General features: G+C 49.7%; 1 protein-coding gene across 2 annotated transcripts; it reads right to left on the bottom strand.

Moving 5' to 3' along the window:
- Window positions 1-1,120: 1,120 nt before the first annotated feature.
- On the bottom strand, window positions 1,121-20,223 carry RBBP5 (RB binding protein 5, histone lysine methyltransferase complex subunit). Of its 2 annotated transcripts, none has more exons than XM_036398531.2 (14): window positions 20,019-20,223; window positions 19,373-19,398; window positions 18,447-18,619; window positions 17,391-17,531; window positions 15,869-16,031; window positions 14,631-14,740; window positions 14,373-14,492; window positions 12,783-12,936; window positions 12,582-12,653; window positions 10,891-11,008; window positions 10,090-10,159; window positions 8,566-8,795; window positions 7,587-7,781; window positions 1,121-3,181 (listed from the first exon to the last, which is right to left on the bottom strand). In XM_036398531.2, exons 1-14 carry the CDS (start codon window positions 20,035-20,037, stop codon window positions 3,153-3,155), a joined length of 1,620 nt encoding a protein of 539 aa, XP_036254424.1. In that variant the 5' UTR covers window positions 20,038-20,223; the 3' UTR covers window positions 1,121-3,152. The 2 variants fall into 2 exon arrangements, with proteins under 2 accessions (XP_036254424.1, XP_036254425.1); XM_036398532.2 differs by having other exon boundaries at window positions 1,121-3,178.
- Window positions 20,224-20,341: the final 118 nt, after the last annotated feature.

The raw sequence follows: 20,341 nt of genomic DNA, 5'->3' as shown, positions 1-20,341 counted from the left end.
GCATTCCAACCTCTACTGGGGCTGATCCATGGGAATCCAGGGTGGTCTGAGCCTGGTGGGCTCCGGTCACTCCGTGTCCACACCAGGCCCTGGAGCCGTTCCCATGGGAGCAGCTCTGATGTCACAGCCAGGGCACAACAGGCCCAAACATTCCAAGGAAGAACCCTCAGGGAAGGTCCAGCAAATCCTGGGAGCTGAGGGCTCCAGAAGCTCCAGGGGAGGCTCTGGATGAAACTCCCAGCCTTGGAAGGAGCCACAGGAGTTGGGAGAGCTCCGAGAGCCCTCACTCCTGAGGGATCCGACCCCAGATCTCCACTGATGGATCCACAGGAATCGTTCCCACGCTGCCATCCCAGTAAAATGCTCGGAGAGGAGATTCAGGTGGGATCCATGCAGTGCTCAAGCATCCCAAAAAAATCATGCACTGCTGAAGTGTTCTACCCTGGAAAATCCAGGCTTTTTGATAGAGGAACTCCTCCCAGCTCTATGGAAACAAATCATGTACTGCTGAATTGTTCTACCCTGGAAAATCCTGGTTTTTTGATGGACAAACTCCCTACAGTTCTATGGAATCATGTTCTCCATAGTTTCTGACCACAATTTTATGGAAAAGGCATCCCATAATCAGAGTCTCCTGAAGGGCATCCCTGGATTCCCACAGGGATTTGGGTTTGCTGAGTTCCTCTGCCCATGAAGAACATCCAGATCTATTTCCCTTCCTCACACTCCTCAAACTGAACTGAGGAATTCCCAAAGCTCCAGGAGGATTTTCCACCCCCAACCCCCCTGGAGCTGCCCTCCCCTCCCAGCTCCGAGTGCACTCAGGGATCTGGGAATTCCAGACTGCTTTGGGTGGGAAGGGACCTCAAATCCCACCCATTCCACCATCCCAGGATGCTCCAAACCCCGTCCAGCCTGGACTGGGACATTCCCTGGCTGGGAATTCCATTCCCTGCGCACTCAGGGTTTGATTTTACTCCAGGTTTACTCCTTCCCCTTCACTAAAACCAACCAAAAATACCCTAAAGACCCCAAACACGGCGTGTTTGAAAGATTCCCAAATTCCAGCACGACAGAACCCCCCAACTTTTCCATGGAAAAGCCAAGATTTACCCGTGGATTTTAGGAAATGGAAGGTACCTCTTTATTTACAAACACAGAACCACCACCACTGCAGGAGCTGCTCCAGTATTGTACAAAACCAGGGAATAAAATAAGGGTGGGAATAAATCAGGAAATAAAATAAAATAAGGATGGGAATAACCAGGAAATAAAATAAGGATGGGAATAAACTAGGAAAGAAAATAAGGATGGGAATAAAGCAGGAAAGAAAATAAGGATGGGAATAAAGCAGGAAATACAATAAAATAAGGGTGGGAATAATCAGGAAATAAAATAAAATAAGTATGGGAATAACCAGGAAAGAAATTAAAATAAGGATGGGAATAAAGCAGGAAATAAAATAAGGATGGGAAGAAAGCAGGAAACACAATAAAGATGGGAACAAAGTGAGAAATAAAACAGAGATGGGAATAAGGTGGGAAATAAAATAAAATAAGGATGGGAATAACCAGGAAATGAAATGAAAACAAAGCAGGAAATAAAATAAGGATGGGAATAAATCAGGAAATAAAATAAAGATGAGAATAACCAGGACAGAAAATAAGGATGGAAACAAACTGGGAAATAAAATAAGGATGGGAATAAAGCAAGAAATAAAATAAGGATTGGAATAAAATAAAGATGGGAGCAGACCAGGAAATAAAGATGGGAATAAAGCAGGAAATAAAAGAAAGGTGGGAATAAACAAAGGCATTTACACTGTACAGAGGGGAAGCTGAGTTTGGGGGGGATTCAATGCTTTAACCCAACCTGCAGAACCTTGGCCTGGGCATTTTTAATTTGGGGGATCAGGCCCAGCAGCCAGGGTGGGTTTGGCACAGCAGAGTCACCCCACAAGAAAAAAAGAACCAAAAAAAAAAAAGGAATTTTACACTCGTGGTCATGAATTTCCCCAAATGAACCCAAGCGTCCCCAAAGCTGGGAATGAAAATGTCAAGTTTTGAAAAATTTCAAAACCTCTGATTTCCAAATGTTTTCTCTCTCCTCATTTTCACACCTGCACGGTTCCGGCTGCAAATTCGTCATTTTCCAACTCCCTTCCTGCTTTTAGTGCCTGCAGGACACCCAGGAAATCTAAACAGCTCCTGATAATCCCAATAATTCCACCTGGGGGAACACTGAGAGCAATGAAACTCCAAAGTCTGGGGGAGAAAAGGGGATTTGGGAATGAAATTTCCTTTGATCGGGATGTTGCTGTGGGATGAGTCATTCCCATTCCTACAGGAATTTCTGAAGGAATAAAAGTTGGGAATGAGCTGCCAGATCCTGTTTTTAACCCAGAAATGGGAAAAACAGAAACCCTTTGGAAAAGTTCTGCTTCAGTTCTGACAAAAAAAAATTTGGTTTTCATTTATCAAGGAGGAGCCTGGATATTCCTGGAGGAGAATTTCCCAGGGAAGAGAAGGAACAAAACCATTGGAAAGGACAGGAGGGAACTCCAGCAGAGCTTTGGGAATCACAGGCTGGAAAAAAAAAAACATTGGAAAATAACTTTTTTATCTAAAGCTGCTCCTTCTGCCACTGGCAGAGCGGGAAAAACAAACACAAAACCAAGGCAGATTCCAGAGGGGCCTCAGGAACTGGAAATTCCTGAAGATCTGGGCTGGGATCAGCAGCTCTGCCCTGGGAACAGCCAGGCTCAGAGAGTTGGGAATTCCCAGCTGGAAAAGGAGGCAGGAGACAGTGAGGAATCCAAACTCACACTTTGGGCTGTTCTTCCATCCAGGAATGCTGAGAGATTTTTGGGAGATAAAAGGTGGAGAGGCTCTGGAGTGGCAGGGAAGGGGCTCAGGTCACTTTGGGGCGGGGATTTGTCCCCAAAAATTCCCGGCTGGAGCTCAGTGCCAGCCTGATCCGTGGAGAGGCAGCGGGAGGACGGAGCTGCTCCCTCTTGCAGAGTCACTCCTGCCCCAAACCACTCCCCGAAATCCTTGGAATTCAGTCTGTGCCAGTCCTGCCTGGGAATTCCAGCACTTTCCACCACTGGGGAGCCAAGGGAGGAAAGGAGACAGGGAGGGAAGGGAGAGTCTTCATAGCAACTCTGAGATTGCACCACCTGCTGAAGAGAGCAGAGATGGAAAAGTGAGAGGGCAGCCCCATGGAGAGGCTCCCAGGAAAACCCAGGGAGCCCCAGGTGGAGCAGGGGAAAATGGGAAATGCAGGGGGAAATGGAGAGAAAAAATGGGAAATGTAGGGGGAAATGGAGAGAAAAAATGGGAAATGTAGGAAAAAAATGGGAAATTTAAAAAAATGGGAAATGATGGGGAAAATGGGAAATGCAGGGAAAAAAATGGGAAATGTAGGGGGTAATGGGAAATGTAGGAAAAAAATGGGAAATGTAGGAAAAAAATGGGAAATTTAAAAAAATGGGAAATGATGGGGAAAATGGGAGAAATGCAGGGAAAAAATGGGAAATGCAGGGGGAAATGGAGAGAAAAAAATGGGAAATGTAGAAAAAAATGGGAAATGTAGAAAAAAAATGGGAAATGCAGGGAAAAATATGGGAAATTTAAAAAAATGGGAAATGATGGGGAAAATGGGAAATGCAGGGAAAAAAATGGGAAATATAGGGGAAAATGGGAAATGTAGGGAGAAAACGGAGAGAAAAAATGGGAAATGTAGGGAAAAATGGGAAATGTAGAAAAAAAAAGGGAAATGCAGGGAAAAATATGGGAAATGCAGGGGGAAAATTGGAAATGTAAAAAAAAAATGGGAAATGTAGGGGAAAATGGGAAATGCAGTGAAAATGGGAAATGAAGGGGGAAAATGGGAAATGTAGAAAAAAATGGGAAATGTGGGGAAAAATATGGGAAATGCAGGGGGAAAATGGGAAATGTAGGGGAAAATGGGAAATGTAGAAAAAAATGGGAAATGTAGGGGAAAAAAGGGAAAAGTAGAGGAAAAATGGGAAATGCAGGGGGAAAATGGGAAATGCAGGGGGAAAATGGGAAATGCAGGGGGAAAATGGGAAATGCAGGGGGAAAATGGGAGAGGGTGGGATTTTGTGGCTAAAACCCCAAAATTTGAGCACCAAGAGGCTGCTTGGTGACAGCTCTGGGATTTATTTGAGATTCTGGGAGTGCAGCAAGGCTCAGAAATTCTTTATTGCCCAACTTAGCTGGTGTCAAATAATTCATAATTCCCAAAATTTCTAAGGAAAACCAAGGAAATAAAGCCCCACCTAGGTGTGGGTGAAACCAGGGCAGAGGATTTTATTCTAAACTGTAAAATGATGAAATTGGTCCTGTTTTTAGGCTGAAAGCTGAATTTAAGACACCAAAAAAAATCTGTTTTTAACTTTTTTCTGCCAGCAGAAAATTAATGAAGAGAATTAATGGAGAGAATTAATGAATGAAGAGAAGGAATCCCAGTCCCAGCCACGCAGCTCCCACATGGAAATCCCAAAGATTTCCCGGGAAAACTCTCCCTGAGCAGCTGCTCCAGCACCAGGCTGGGTCCTGCAGGAAGCAGCAGAATTCAGGGAATTCCCACTCCCTGCAGCCAGGATGGGAAATGGAGCCTGGGCCCGAATTCCATGGGAATTCCAGGGGAGTTTGGAATGTGCTGGAACCTCTGGTGGCCCAAAACGCTGAGAACAAAGGGAAGAGGGGAATCCATGGAATTCTGTGGGTTTGGGAAGAGCCAAGGGATGGATTCTTTCCTCTCCCAGTGTGGCTCCAGCTCAGGAATTCCAGGAAAATGTGGATTTTCACGGAAATGTCATGGTTTGGGTGGGAAAGGACCTTAAATCCCATCCCATTCCATCCCAGGATGCTCCAACCTCAATCCTTGGACATTTCCAAGGATTCCTCTGGGAACTCCTCACCATTCCAGGCAGGAATTTTTCCCTATTTCCCTTCATCCCAAGCTACCACAGGCAGCAAAGCCTAAAAGCAGATTTTGGGGGAGCTCTGGGAAAATCAGCTCTCAGCTGATGGGAAAATCCAGTGGGACTTGGGGCTGAACCCATTTTTGAGGAAAACAAATTCCCAGGTTGGTTCAGGAATCTCATCCCAACCTAAAAGCAGGGAAATAAATCCCAGAGTTTCCTGCAGGGAAATAAATCCCAGAGTTTCCTGCAGCAACAGCAAATCTGCACCAAAATCCTTCCAAACAAGGCTGGAAAAGGAGCGGGGGAAAAGCAGAAAAAGCAGGAGAGGAGTTTGGCTGCTCTGCTGCTGGATCTGGAACATTCCAGAGGGATTGGGAATGGGATTTCCCAGTGAGTCCAAAGAAAAGCAGGAATTAGGGACAGCGGCTGAGTACAAAGTTACAGTCAGCACCCCCCAGTAAGGAAATGTTGATTAAAAATTAAATGGTAATTAAAAATTAAGTGTTAATCAAAAATTAAATGGTAATTAAAAATTAAAGCTGTTTTTCTGTGAGCAGCCCCTCCAAGATGGAAAATCCAAGGATGCTGCACTGTTTGGAAGCCAAGGATTGGAGTTCTCCTTGGAAATCCCAATTTTCACCTCCCAGGCCATGATCCTTTCTCATTTCTGTTGTTAATTATATTAATTAGAAGTGATGAAAGCAATAATTAACATAAAATTAATCATCTCCAAGCCAGCCCTGTGAGGATCCAGGTGCCATCCTTGAAAATATCCGAAAATCTTGGAAAATCCCCCAAAATTCCCCCCCCCTCAAGAGACAAATCCCACCCAAACCCAACCCCAGGATGCTCCTGGACGCTCCAATCCTGGATTTTTTCCAGGTGGAAACATTCCCAGAGAACATTCCCAAGGTTTTCCCATCAAAAATTCCCATTCCTGGAAATGACAAAGATCAGGACAAGCAACACCAAGGAGCTGAGCAGGAAGGGGAGGGAAAAAAGGGAATAAATCACTCCTGGAAATTAAAGGAATTAAAGGAATTAAAATAATTCCTGAATTCCTAAAATCCATGGGGGCAGCTGCTGGAATCAAGGAAATGCAGAATTTGATCCATCAAATCCATTTCTGGAGCTGGGTTGCGTCCCAAGGTCGAGTTCTGGATTAAAATCTTTTTAAAAATCATCATTGCAGCCAAACTTGTGCTCTCTGTGCTGGGCCTGGAGGAGCTTTTCCCAAAAAAAAGGAGGAAATTTCCCCAAAAAAATTTCCCAAGAAAAAGAAGGAAATTTCCCAAGAAAAAGGAGGAAATTTCCCAAGAAAAAGGAGGAAATTGGAGAATGGGAAATGTTTGAGAGTCAGGGTCTCAACAGAGGTGTCCTGTTCTGGCAGCATCAAAATATTGCAAAAAAAGGGGGAAAATCTGAATTTTTGCCTATTTGCAGCAATTGTGAAAGGAGGAAAATTCCAAATTTCTCCTGCAAAATTCTCCTGCAAAAATCCCAAATTTCTCCTGCTGTGCAGCCACTGGAGTTTAAATTGGAATGAAACTGGAATTCAAGGGCTGCAGCACAGCTGGGAATAGGAAATGCAGCTCCTGGATTTTATCCCAGGGTTTTTTTTCTCAACAAATCATTTTTGATGCTCCTTTTTCCCCCCAAAAATCAACTAAAATCCAGGTATTTTATAATTTCTGCAAGAGCTGACGGAAGGAATTAAAGCAATTAAAGTAATTTTAATTTAGGAACAGCTCTGAGCATCCACAAAATTGCAGAATCCTTCAATATTCAAACTATCCATCAAAAATCAACCCCAAACCTGGATATTTTATAATTTCTGCAGGAGCTGAGGGAAGGAATTAAAAGGAGTTAAAGGACTTTGAAGAATTTGAATTTATGAACATCTCAGCACCCACAAAACTGCAGAATCTTTCATTTTTCCCCAAAATATTTCCTGATTTCTACAGGAGCTGAGGGAAGAAATTGAAGTAATTAAATGAATTTTAATTTAGGAATATCTCAGCACCCACAAAAGTGCAGAATCCTTCATTTTCCCCCAAAATCAACCAAAATATTTCCCGATTTCTGTAGGAGCAGATGGAAGGAATTAAAGCAATCCAAAAAACTTTAATTTAGGAACATCTCAGCACCAACAAAAGTGCAGAATCCTTTGTTTTTTCCCCAAAATATTTCCTGATTTTTGCAGGAGCAGAAGAAAGGAATTGAAGGAATTAAATGAGTTTTAATTTAGGAACATCTCGGCACCCACAAAAGTGCAGAATCCTTCGTTTTCCCCCAAAATCAACCAAAATATTTCCTGATTTCTGCCGGAGGTGAGGGAAGGAATTAAAGCAATTAAACCAATTAAACCAATTCAAATAATTTGAATTTAGGGCCACCTCAACACCACAAACCCCTCCACGTTCAGTACACAGAAATCACCCCCCCCGACCATTTTCCCATGCGCAGAACTCGGTTTTATTCCAATTTCCCACCAAAACACCCCCGAAAATCCAATTCTGCCTCCCCTTGCCAGCAGCTGAGCGGGGAGGGAGGATTCTGGGGATGCCACAGAGAGCTCTGAGGATCAGGGGGTGACAAAGCAAGGCCACCGGGGAGGTGACGCTGTCCTTACCTGTCAGGGGCTGGCCCAGCTCCGCCTGCACTTTACCCTTGGCCGCTCCTTCCAGAGGTAAAGAACCTCTGTCCCCTTTGTAGAGTTTCGGTTTAAATGGAGAATCTTTGTCTTTACCTTTTGATCCTTTGGGCCTGCCCGCCTGCTTCTTCTTGGATTTACCGTCGCCCTTCACGCCCAGCAGCGGGTGCACCTCTGTGTGGAGGGGGAAATGGGGATTTGGGGTGAGTTGAAACCCTGAAATGTTGGGATCAGATCCCTCCCAAGGCCGCAAAACCCTGAAATCATGGATCACGTCTTTCCCAAAGGCCCAAAATCCTGAAATCCTGATCAGATCCTCCCAATGCCCCTAAACACTCCGGATTGGATCCCTCCCAGCACCCCAAAAAAACCCTTGGGATCAGATCTCTCCCAATGCCCTAAAACCCTTGGGATCTGTTACTTCCCAACACCCCAAAACCCTTGGGATCAGATCCCTCTCAATATCCTAAAACCCTGAAATCCTGGATCAGATCCCTCCCAACACCCCAAACCCCTCAGGATCAGACCTATCCCAGCACCCCAAACCCCTCAGGATCAGACCCTAACACCCCAAACGCCCCAGGATCAACCCCTCAACACCCCAAACCCCTCAGGATCAGACCCCTCCCAACACCCCAAACCCCTCAGGATCAGACCCCAACACCCCAAACCCCTCAGGATCAGACCCCAACACCCCAAACCCCTCAGGATCAGATCCCAACACCCCAAACCCCTCAGGATCAGATCCCTCCCCACACCCCAAACCCCTCAGGATCAGACCCGTCCCAGCATCCCAAACCCCTCAGGATCAGATCCCAACACCCCAAACCCCTGAGAATCAGACTCGTCCCAGCACCCCAAACCCCTGAGAATCAGACTCGTCCCAGCACCCCAAACCCCTCAGGATCAGACCCCAACCCCCCCAAAACCCCAAACCCCTCCGGGCCCTCCCACGCACCGTCATTGGGGACTCCCTGGAGCTCGATGTTGGTGGTTTTGGGTTTTTTCTTGGGGTTCTGGGGCCCGTCCGAGGAGCCGGGCCGTTTCTTGTCGGGGCCCAGGGCATCGTCGGGCAGGGCCCCGGGCACGGCCTCGGGCGGGGGCCCGTACGGGTTCTCCTCGGGGTCCTCCACCTCGGGGGCGATGGGCAGGTACAGCAGCGCCCGCGCGTCCTCCAGCTCCTCATCGCTGCGGGGAGCGGGGACACAGCGGTTGGGACGGGTGTGGGACCGGAATGGTGGGGTTTGGGATGGGAGTTTGGGATGGGAATGGTGGGGTTTGGGATGGGAATGGTGGGGTTTGGGATGGGGTTTGGGATGGGAATGGTGGGGTTTGGGATGGGGATGGTGGGGTTTGGGATGGGGATGGTGGGGTTGGGATGGGTTTGGGACCGGAATGGTGGGGTTTGGGATGGGAGTTTGGGATGGGAATGGTGGGGTTGGGATGGGTTTGGGACCGGAATGGTGGGGTTTGGGATGGGAGTTTGGGATGGGAATGGTGGGGTTTGGGATGGGAATGGTGGGGTTTGGGATGGGAATGGTGGGGTTTGGGATGGGAATGGTGGGGTTTGGGATGGGGATGGTGGGGTTGGGATGGGAATGGTGGGGTTGGGATGGGAATGGTGGGGTTTGGGATGGGAATGGTGGGGTTTGGGATGGGAATGGTGGGGTTTGGGATGGGAATGGTGGGGTTTGGGATGGGAATGGTGGGGTTTGGGATGGGGTTTGGGATGGGAATGGTGGGGTTTGGGATGGGAATGGTGGGGTTTGGGATGGGAGTTTGGGATGGGAATGGTGGGGTTTGGGACGGGAATGGTGGGTTTGGTATGGGGATGGTGGGGTTTGGAATGGGAATTTTGGGGGTTGGGATGGGAATTTTGGGGTTTGGGATGGGGTTTGTGCGGGGAATTTTGGGATTTGGGATGGGAATTTTGGGGTTTGGGATGGGAGTTTTGGGGTTTGGAACGGGAATTTTGGAGTTTTGAATGGAAATTCTGATGTGGGGATGGTGGGGTTTGGGATGTAGAGGGTGAGGTTTGGGATGGGAGTTCTGGGGTTTGGGATGGGGATGGTGGGGTTTGGAATAGGGATGGTGGGGTTTGGGATGGGGTTTGGGATGGGAGTTTTGGGGTTTGGGATGGGAATTTTGGGGTTTGGGATGGGGTTTGGGATGGGAATTCTGGGCTTTGGGGTGGGGTTTAGAATGGGAATTTTGGGGTTTGGAATGGGAATTTTGGGGTTTGGAACGGGAATTTTGATGTGGGGAAGGTGGGGTTTGGGATGTAGAGGGTGAGGTTTAGAACAGGAATTTTGGGATTTTAAATGGGAATTTTGGGTTTCGTAAAGGGGTTTGCAATGGCGGTGGTGGGGTTTGGAATGGGAATTTTGTAAAGGGAATGTTGTGGTGGAATTAAGGTTCTGTGAAGGTTAATTAGTGTCCATTAACGAGTTTCTGGGTCAGGGTGTTACTCCAGGGCTGGCACCTGCTGCAGAAGGCAGCGATGGGATCCACGCTAGTCACATCCACCTCCTCATCCTCTGCAGCATCTGCACCTGGGACCAGGGAAAACGGGAATTAAAGGCAGGAAAAACACCTGGAGTGCTCCTGGTACAGCAAAAAAATAACCTGGAGAATTTCCTGTCACAGCAGGAAAAAACCCTAAAAAACCCCACTGAAATATTTCCTACTGTGGCACAAAACGAGCCTAAAATAATTCATATTAAAGCTCAAAACAAACTTAAATATTTCCTATTAAAGCAAAAAAACAAATCTAAAATATTTCTTAATAAAACACAAACCAAACCTAAAGTAACTCATATTAAAGCACAAAAGCCCCTAAAATACTTCCTATTAAAGGAGGAAACAAATCTAAAATATTTCTTATTAAAGCACAAAAAGGAAATCTAAAATATTTTCTTTTAAAGCACAATAGCCTAAAATAATTCCTATTAAAGCACAAAACAAACCTAAAATATTTCCTTTTAAATCAGAAAAAAAAATCAAAAATAATTAATATTAAAATATTGTTAAAATCCAATTAATTAAATTATGGGAAGTGCTTTTATAGGAAGCATTAATGAGGAATAATTCTTATTCCCATTATTTTTCATATTCCAGGATTTTACATTTTTTTTCTCCTGGATTTTGGGCACCACCACGTGGCCAAGGAGGATCCCAAGGAGGGTGGGAATTCCCTGGGATTTTTTGGAGAACCTTTTGGGGAATTTTGGGGAATTTTTTGAGAACTTTTTGGGGAATTTTTGGGGAATTTTTTGGGCAGCACCTGTCTGCTCTGGCTCGCTCTTATCCTCGTCCTCAATGTCAAATTCTGATTCCCTCTCTTCATATTCCACATTTTCATCCAACTCCTTGAAATCAGGGGCAAAAGCACTCCAGTTTTCCTGGAAAAAAATCATAAAAAAGCAGTTTTAATATAAACAAACAGCACTGGGTTCCTGGAATTTTCAGGAATTAAATATGCTGGAGGGATTTAAAATATGGATGTGGAAAGAAAAAAATCATTAAAAAATTGAGGAAAATCCCATAAAAGCAGCAAAAATCAGGGAAAACCCATAAAAGCGTTAAAAAAATCGAGGAATCCACATCCCCCTGGATCACCCCTGGAATTAAAGGAATTAAAGGAGGGAACAATTCCACGGAAAATGTCCCTGGGATGGAGTTTAATGATGAATCCAAAGCTGAGCTGAAGTTTTGAGCTCAAAATCCCAAATTAAAATGAGGCAGGAAAGCCCAAAAATGTGTTGGAATGGGAATTTTTCAAGGATTTCAAAAAACTGAGTCCTGGGGGGGATTATGGAATTATAGAATTCCAGGTGGGTTTGGGTGGAAAGGGAGCTTAAATCCCATCCCATCCCATGGGCAGGGAAACTTCCCACTGTCCCAAGGGTCCCATTTTAGCCTTTTTATCCATTTTATCCATTTTATTCACTGTCCAACCTGGCCTGGGACACTCTCAGGGATGGAGCAGCCACAGCTCCATGGGGAATTCCATCCCAGCCCCGCCCAGGGATGGATTTATTCCCAAAATCCCACCCAAAACAGCACAGGGAATCCTGGACTGGTTTGGATTGGAAGCTCCACACTTTTCCCTGCCCCAGGTTGCTCCAACCTGGCCTGGGACACTCCCAGGGATGAAGCAGCCAAAATTTCCCTGGACAAGCCCGTTCCAGGCCCTGTTCCTAAGGGAATGACCCCAAATCCTCACTCAGCACTTGGTTCTGAGCCCATTAAATCCTGGACTGGTTTGGATTGGAAGAGATCACCAGGCCCACACTTTTCCCTGCCCCAGGTTGCTCCAACCTGGCCTGGGACAATCCCAGGGATGGAGCAGCCACAGCTCCATGGGGAATTCCATCCCAGCCCCGCCCAGGGATGGATTTATTCCCAAAATCCCACCCAAAACAGCACAGGGAATCCTGGACTGGTTTGGATTGGAAGCTCCACACTTTTCCCTGCCCCAGGTTGCTCCAACCTGGCCTGGGACAATCCCAGGGATGGAGCAGCCAAAATTTCCCTGGACAAGCCCATTCCAGGCCCTGCTCCCAAGGGAATGACCCCAAACCCTCACTCACCACTTGGTTCTGAGCCCATTAAATCTGGGAATGCTTTGGGTTGCAAGGGATCACCAGGCCCACACTTTTCCCTGCCCCAGGTTGCTCCAACCTGGCCTGGGACACTTCCAAGGATGGAACAGCCAAAATTTCCTTGGACAAGCCCATTCCAGGCCCTGCTCCCAAGGGAATGACCCCAAACCCTCACTCAGAACTTGGTTCTGAGCCCATTAAATCCTGGACTGGTTTGGATTGGACGGGATCACCAGGCCCACACTTTTCCCTGCCCCAGGTTGCTCCAACCTGGCCTGGGACAATCCCAGGGATGGAGCAGCCAAAATTTCCCTGGACAAGCCCATTCCAGGCCCTGCTCCCAAGGGAATGACCCCAAACCCTCACTCACCACTTGGTTCTGAGCCCAGATGGAAACCACCCCGCTGGAGATGGAGGCGATGATCGGCCGCACCGGGTGCCACTGCAACCAACGGGCAGCGAGAACGAGGAGACAAAACCAAAAACAAAACCTTAATTAGCAAACGCGAGGAATTGCGGCAGCTGGAATGCCAAAGCCCAGGGATCTCCAGGGGCTGGGGGGGTCGCTCACTGCCACGTCCAGGAGCAGCTCGCCGCGGGTGCCGTGCAGGATCTTCACCAGGTTGCCGATGCTCTTCTCCCAGATGTAGAGCGCGTGCTGCCGCGCCGAGCCCGCCACGATGTACTCGCCGTCCCCCGAGAAGCAGCACTTCTTCCAGGGGGTCCTGCAGCCCGGGAAAAGAGGCATGAGAACGCCTCAGGCTTTATCTTTTATGGTTTTCAGATTCTGGGCTGATTTTATATTTCATTTTCTATTTTTTTTTATTATTTAAGCTTTATATTTTAGATTTTTTTCTTTAATGTTTTTTAGATGTTGTGCTGCTTTCATATTTGAGTTTATATATGTTTTTTTATTATTTATATTTAAGCTTTGTATTTTAGATTGTAGCTTTTATATATATTTTTCAAATTATTATTTATATTTAAGTTTTATATCCGTCCCCCAAGAAGCAGCACTTCTTCCAGGGGGTCCTGCAGCCAGGGAAAAGAGGTATGAGAATGCCTCAGGCTTTATCTTTTATGGTTTTCAGATTCTGGGCTGATTTTATATTTAAGTGGTTTTTTTGTGGGGTTTTTTGTTGTTGATTTTTAGGGTTTTTTTTTTATTATTTATATTTAAGCTTTATATTTTAGGTTTTAGCTTTAATGTTTTTCAGATGCTGTGCTGATTTCATATTTGAGTTTATATATTTTTTTTTTATTATTTATATTTAAGCTTTGTATTTTAGATTTTAGCTTTTATATATTTTTAAATTATTATTTATATCCTTCCCCCGAGAAGCAGCACTTCTGCCAGGGGGTCCTGCAGCCAGGGAAAAGAGGCATGAGAATGCCTCAGGCTTTATCTTTTATGGTTTTCAGATTCTGGGCTGCTTTTATATTTCATTTTCTATTTTTTTTTATTATTATTTATATTTAAGCTTTAAATTTTAGGTTTTAACTTTAATGTTTTTCAGATGCTGTGCTGCTTTCATATTTGAGTTTATATATTTTTTATTATTTATATTTAAGCTTTATATTTCAGGTTTTAGCTTTTCTATTTTTCAGATTCTTTCCCAAACCCATCCCCATGCTCCTAACCTGTCCCCAGGCCCTCCCTTATCCCCATGCCCCTGCCCTGTCCCCAAGACCTGTCCCCAGCCTCTGCCCTCATCTGTGGCCATGCCCCTGCCCTGTCCCCAGGCCATGCCCCAGCCCTGTCCCCATGTCCTGCCCTGTCCCCAGGGCTGTCCCCAGGGCTGTCCCCACCTGTTGACCAGGTCCTGCAGTTTCCGCATGGGCTCAGGCTCACTGTGGCCATGCCCCAGCCCTGTCCCCATGCCCCAGCCCTGTCCCCATGCCCTGCCCTGTCCGCAGGGCTGTCCCCATGTCCTGCCCTGTCCCCATGCCCTGCCCTGTCCCCAGGCTGTCCCCAGCCCTGTCCCCAGGGCTGTCCCCATGCCCTGCCCTGTCCCCAGGGCTGTCCCCAGGGCTGTCCCCACCTGTTGACCAGGTCCTGCAGTTTCTGCATGGGCTCAGGCTCACTGTGGCCATGCCCCAGCCCTGTCCCCATGCCCTGCCCTGTCCCCAGCCCTGTCCCCATGCCCTGCCCTGTCCCCACCTGTTGACCAGGTCCTGCAGTTTCTGCATGGGCTCGGGCTCGCCGTCGCGGCCGCAGGTCAGGATCTCCCGCCCGTCGTACACGCGGATGATCCGGTCGGCCGTGTTGATCAGAAAACAGCTGCACCAAACCAGGGGACAAATCAATGAAAAACCAATCAATCGATCGATCAATCAATCACAAATCCTGCCCTGTGGAATAACTGGGGGGGTTTGAGGAGCTCTCTGCAGTTTTGGGATCCCCCGCCGGGGCGCTCACCTCCCTTTGCGGGCGAATTCGATGGATTTAATGGCCGTGGTGTTGCTGGTCCCTGTGGTCACTCTGAAGGAAGCAACAAGATCCTGAGTGTCTGTTTTTAAGACCAAGATCTGAAGATTGAGCAGACAGAGAACAATCAGTGGCTTCACCTGAAACAGAACCCTGGGAGCCCACCCGGGGACACTGCAGGAGCTGCTGAGATGGAAACGCCAGGGAAACATCCCAAAAATGTGTCAAAAACCAAAGTCAGACAAAGATCCCCAAATCCCTGAGGCTGGAAAACCCCTCCAGGATCCTCAAGCAATGCCTCACCTGTTCCCCAAACCCTGCAGCCACCTCTACACCTGTCTACAGCCAAAGCCATCCTTGTGCCTGTCCCTGTTCCTTAAAGCCGTCCTTGTGCACCTCATCTGTTCCTCAAACCTTTTTCTGCTCCCCAAACTCATCGCTGTGCCCCAAATCCATTCCTGTTCCCCAAATCCCTCCCTGTGCTCCTCACTGCTCCCCAAATTCATCCCTGTATCCTTCACCTTTCCCCCAAATCTATTCCTGTTCCCCAAACTCATCCCTGTTCCCCAAACTCATCCCTGTGCCCCTCACATGTTCTCCAAATCCATCCTTGTTCCCAAACCCAAACCTGTGCCCTTCACCTGTTCCCCAAACCCATTCCTGCTCCCCAAATCCATCCCTGCACCCCTCACCTTTTCCTCAAATCTATTCCTGTTCTCCAAACCCATCCCTGTGCCCCTCACCTGTTCCCAAACCTGTGACTGTCTCTGTTCCACAAACCCATCCCTGCTCCCCAAACCCCTCTTTGCCTCTCACTGTTCCCCAAACCCATCCCTGTGCCCCCCACCTGTTCTCCAAATCCATTCTGATTCCCAAACCCAAACCTGTGACTGTCTCTGCTCCACAAACCCATCCCTGCAACCCTCACCTGCTCCCCAAACCCCTCCTTGTGCCCCTCACTGCTCCCCAAACCCATCCCTGCTCCCCAAACCCCTCCCTGTGCCCCTCACTGCTCCCCAAACCCCTCCTTGTGCCCCTCACTGCTCCCCAAACCCCTCCCTGTGCCCCTCACCCCTCGAGGTGCCCAATCCCCACCCGCAGCACTCGGTGCCACCTCCAGAGATGCAGACTCCAAACCCCCCTGGGCACTTCCAAAGCCTGACCCTCCCTTTCCCACAGGGAATTCCTGCCTGCTGCTGCCCAGGCTGGCCCTGCCCTCAGGGGCTGACCTTGCCCTTGGCATTGCCAGTGTAGATGTATTCCCCGCGCCGGTCGAACGAGGCCACCACGTTGAGGTCGGAGTCGTCGTCCACGGGCAGCACCACGTGCTTGGAGTCAGACAGGGTCAGCATCACCGGGGCCGACTTCATGGGACACACCAGCACCCTGTTCCTAAAACACCAGGGAGAGGTGGGAACTCCAGCCTCCTTTGGGAAGGGGTTCCATGGTTAGAGCTAAAAAACATCGAGCTGGATTGAGGAATTCCAATTTTGGGAGGGGTTTGCATGGTTAGAGCTAAAGAACATTGAACTGGATCGAGGAATTCAGGAGATCTTGGGTAGGACTTCCATGGTTAGAGCTAAAGAACATTGAGTTGGATTGAGGAATTCCAAATTTGGGAGGGGTTTGCATGGTTAGAGCTAGAGAACATTGAACTGGATCGAGGAATTCAGGAGATCTTGGGTAGGACTTCCATGGTTAGAGCTAAAGAACATTGAGTTGGATCGAGGAATTCTGATTTTGGGAAGGGTTTGCATGGTTAGAGCAAAGAAAGCATCAAGCTAGATCAAGGAATTTGGGATATCTTGGAAAAGGATTTCCAGCAAAAAAAGCACTGAGCTGGATCGAGGAATTCAGATTTTGGGAAGGGTTTGCATGGTTAGAGCTAAAGAACATTGAGGTGGATCGAGGAATTCAGGAGATCCTGGAAAAGGATTTCCATGTTTAGAGCAAAAAGAGCATCGAGCTGGATCAAGGAATTCAGGGCATCTTGGGTAGGGTTTCCATGCTTGGAGCTAAAGAACATTGAGGTGGATTGAGGAATTCAGGAGACCTTGGGAAGGGTTTCCATGGTTAGAGCAAAAAAAAGCCTGGAGGTGGATTGAGGAATTCAGATCTTGGGAAGGGTTTGCATGGTTAGAGCTAAAGAACATTGAGATGGATTGAGAAATTCAGATTTTGAGAGGGGTTTGCAATGTTAGAGCTAAAGAACATTGAGGTGGATCGAGGAATTCAGGAGATCCTGGAAAAGGATTTCCATGGTTAGAGCAAAAAAAGCATGGAGGTGGATCAAGGAATATTTTGGAAAAGGATTTCCATGTTTAGAGCAAAAAGACCACATTGAGCTGGACCAAGGAATTCAGATCTTGGGAAGGGTTTCGATGGTTAAAACGAAAAAAGAATGGAAGTGGATCAAGGGATATCTTGGAAAAGGATTTCCAGCAAAAAAAGCACTGAGCTGGATCGAGGAATTCAGGATAGTCCTACTTTTGCTGTCTTATCTTTAGTATTTAGCAAAATTATGTGAATTCAGGTCTACTTTAATTTTCTTTCCTTCTCCAAGTTTGTGCAGGAATTTTAAACCCAAGGTCACATTCCTCCACTGATTTCCAAGAGCTCCCTCCCATCCCGACCCTCCCAAAAACCCGACCCCCTCAGACCCAACAATTCCAGTTGGAAACCATAAGAAAACCCCAAAATCAGGGGTTCCACCCCACTGGGAGCATCCCAGTCCCTTCCCAGGGCACTTACTGGTCCCGGGGGTGGTACTGGACCTTGAGGATGGGCGAGGGGAAGCGGAACCTCTGGTCACAGTCCCCGGACAGCACATCCCACTGGGACACGATGTTGTCGGTGGAGGCGCTGACCAGCTTGTGGCCATCGCGGCTCCAGCTGCGCCACGGGGAGGGAACGCACAGAAATGTTATTCCTTAAAGGGCAGGGGGGGAAAGGGGCCCAGGGAACACACAGAAATGTTATTCCTTAAAGGGCAGGGGGGGAAAGGGGCCCAGGGAATGCACAGAAATGTTATTCCTTAAAGGGCAGGGGGGAAAGGGGCCCAGGGAATGCACAGAAATGTTATTCCTTAAAGGGCAGGGGGGGAAAGGGGCCCAGGGAATGCACAGAAATGTTATTTCCTTAAAGGGCGGGGGAGAAAGGAGACCAGGGAAAAGTTATTCCTTAAAGGGGTCCAACAGAGCCAGGAGGGAAATGAGCTCAGGGAATTCCCAATACAGTTATTCCTTAAAGGTATCAAATGCAGACAAAGGGGAAAGGTGCTCAGGGAATTCCCAATAAAGTTATTCCTTTAAAGTGAGGGAGAAAAGGAGCTCAGTTATTCCTTACAAGAATCGAACACAGCCAGGGGAAAAGGAGCCCAGGGAATTCCCAATAGCTATTCCTTAAAGGACAGGGGGAAAGGAGCCCAGGGAATTCTCATTAAAATCGTTCCTTAAAGGGGTCAAATGCAGCCAGGGGGAAAAGGATCTGGGGACTCCATGGGGACCCCCTGTGGATTCCCAAGGGATTCCAGGGGTAGTCCATGGGGACTTTAGAGAGATTCCAGGTGGATTCCCTGGGGATTCCATGGGGATTCCTGCACTTCCTGAGGGATTCCATGGAGATTCCATGGGGATTGCATGGGAACTCCCTGGGGATTCCTGCAGTTCCCAAGGGATTCCTGCAGTTCCCGGGCTTTGCTCACCACAGGGAGCAGACGGGGTGGATGTGGGATTGCTGGGATGTGGGATTGGTGGGATTCTGGGATTGTTGGATTCTGGGATTGGTGGGATCCCCATCTCTGCTCACCACAGGGAGCAGACGGGGTGGATGTGGGCGCTGATGATCTTGGCGATGCCGCGGGTCAGGAAGTCCCAGATGACGATGCGGCCGTCGTTGCAGCCCACGGCCAGCAGCGTGCCCCAGCGGTTGAAGGTGCACGTCAGAGCCATGCTGATACAGTCCAGCGTGCCATCGGCCTCCTGTGGGGACAGCACGGGGACAGGGTGGGGGAGAGCATGGGGACAGAGCGGGGACAGCATGGGAGAGTGTGGGACAGCATGGGGACAGCGCAGGGACTGTGTGGGGACAGCGCAGGCAGTGTGGGGACAGCGCAGGCAGTGTGGGGACAGTGCGAGGACAGGGTGGGGAGAGCATGGGGACAGCATGGGACAGTGTGGGGACAGCACTGGGGACAGTGTGGGGACAGCACTGGGGACAGTGTGGGGACAGTGTGGGGACAGCATGGGGACAGGGTGGGGACAGTGCAAGGATAGTCAAGGACAGTGCGGTGACAGCGTGGGGACAGCATAGGACAGTGCAGGGACAGCGGGGACAGAGGAGACAGTGCAGGGACAGCGTGGGGACAGCACGGGGGACAGCACGGGGACAGTGCGGGGGACAGCGCAGGCAGTGTGGGGACAGTGCCCAGCCAGGACCCATCAGACATGGTGACACCCAGTGAGACCCAGCCAGACCCACTCAGAACCAGCCAGACAAGCTCAGACTCAGCCAGACCCACTCAGACCCAGCCTGTCTGAGCCAGACCAGTCCAGCCCACTCAGACCCAGCTGGACCCGCTCAGTCCTGGCCAGAACCACTCAGACCCAGTCCGACCCAACCAGAACCAGCCAGACCCGCTCAGCCCCGCTCAGACTCAGTCAGCCCCGCTCAGTCCCACTTAGACCCGGCTCAGGCCGCCCCCACCGGGGGATGCTCGAGGGCAGCGCCGTTACCTCGGGGTAGTTCTGGCCGAAGGACTCTGCGGAGGAACGGGAAAGCGGCGGCTGAGCGAGAGGCGGCCCCGCCGAGCCTGCCCGGCTCCCCCGCCCCGCTCCGGTACCGGCACCGCCAGCCCCCATATTCCCGGTGCCGCCGCTCCCGGCTCCAGCCCAGCCCCGCTCCCTCCTCATTCCCATTCCCATTCCCATTCCCAGCCGCGCCTCCCCCGCTCCCGTTCCCATTCGCACCGAGCAGCTCCAGCTTCGTGGTGCCGCCGTCCCACCCCCGCCGCTCCCCGCTGCCATTCCCGCAACGCCCCGCTCCGGTTCCCGTTCTCTTTCCCGCTCCCATTCCCACTCCGGTTCCCATTCCCCGTTCCCGCTCCCGTTCTCATTCCCATTCCCCTTCCTGTTCCCATTCCTATTCCTGTTCCCGCCCCCCTCCCATTCCCATTCCCGCTCCGGTTCCCTCTCCAGCTCCCCTTTCTCCCTTCCCATTCCCGTTCCCGTCCCCTCTCCCGTTCCCATTCCCGGTTGCCCCTCCCGCTCCGGTTCCCGCTCCCATTCCCGTTCCCTCTCCCGCTCCCCGTTCCCATTCCCTCTCCCATGCCCCGCTCCCCGTTCCCGCTCCCTCTCCCCGTTCCCGCTCCGGTTCCCGCACCGAGCAGCTCCAGGTTCATCGCGCCGCCGCCGCCGCTCCCGCTCCCTCCGCTCCGTCGCCGAAGGACCCCGCGGGGGCCTGCCCGGCTCCGCGCCTCGCCGTTCGCCTGACCAACCGCCGCTCCTTTCCCCCGCTCCCGCCGCGGCTCCCGGCGCCTCCCGGGCCGGCTCCGCCCGCCCCTCCCGGCGGGCTCGGGGAGCGGCGCCGCTCGCTCCCAGTGCGGCGGTGGCGCCGGGAATTGGCGGCGGCGATCAGGCAGCGCTGCGGGCAGCCCCGGCGCGGCGCGCGGAAAAGGCCGGGTGGGCCCCGCGGCCGCGCAGGAA

The sequence above is a fragment of the Molothrus ater genome, chromosome 25 (genome assembly GCF_012460135.2).
Source record: "Molothrus ater isolate BHLD 08-10-18 breed brown headed cowbird chromosome 25, BPBGC_Mater_1.1, whole genome shotgun sequence".
NCBI lineage: Eukaryota > Metazoa > Chordata > Aves > Passeriformes > Icteridae > Molothrus > Molothrus ater.
This window is presented reverse-complemented; position numbering and strand designations above follow the sequence as displayed.

Excerpts from the sequence above, each read along its gene's own strand:
- RBBP5 (XM_036398531.2), bottom strand. Across the intron at positions 18,620-19,372 it reads TCGGCCAGAACTACCCCGAG|GAGGCCGATGGCACGCTGGA; the intron begins GTAACGGCGCTG and ends CTGTCCCCACAG. Across the intron at positions 12,654-12,782 it reads AGCTGCTCCTGGACGTGGCA|TGGCACCCGGTGCGGCCGAT; the intron begins GTGAGCGACCCC and ends CGTTGGTTGCAG.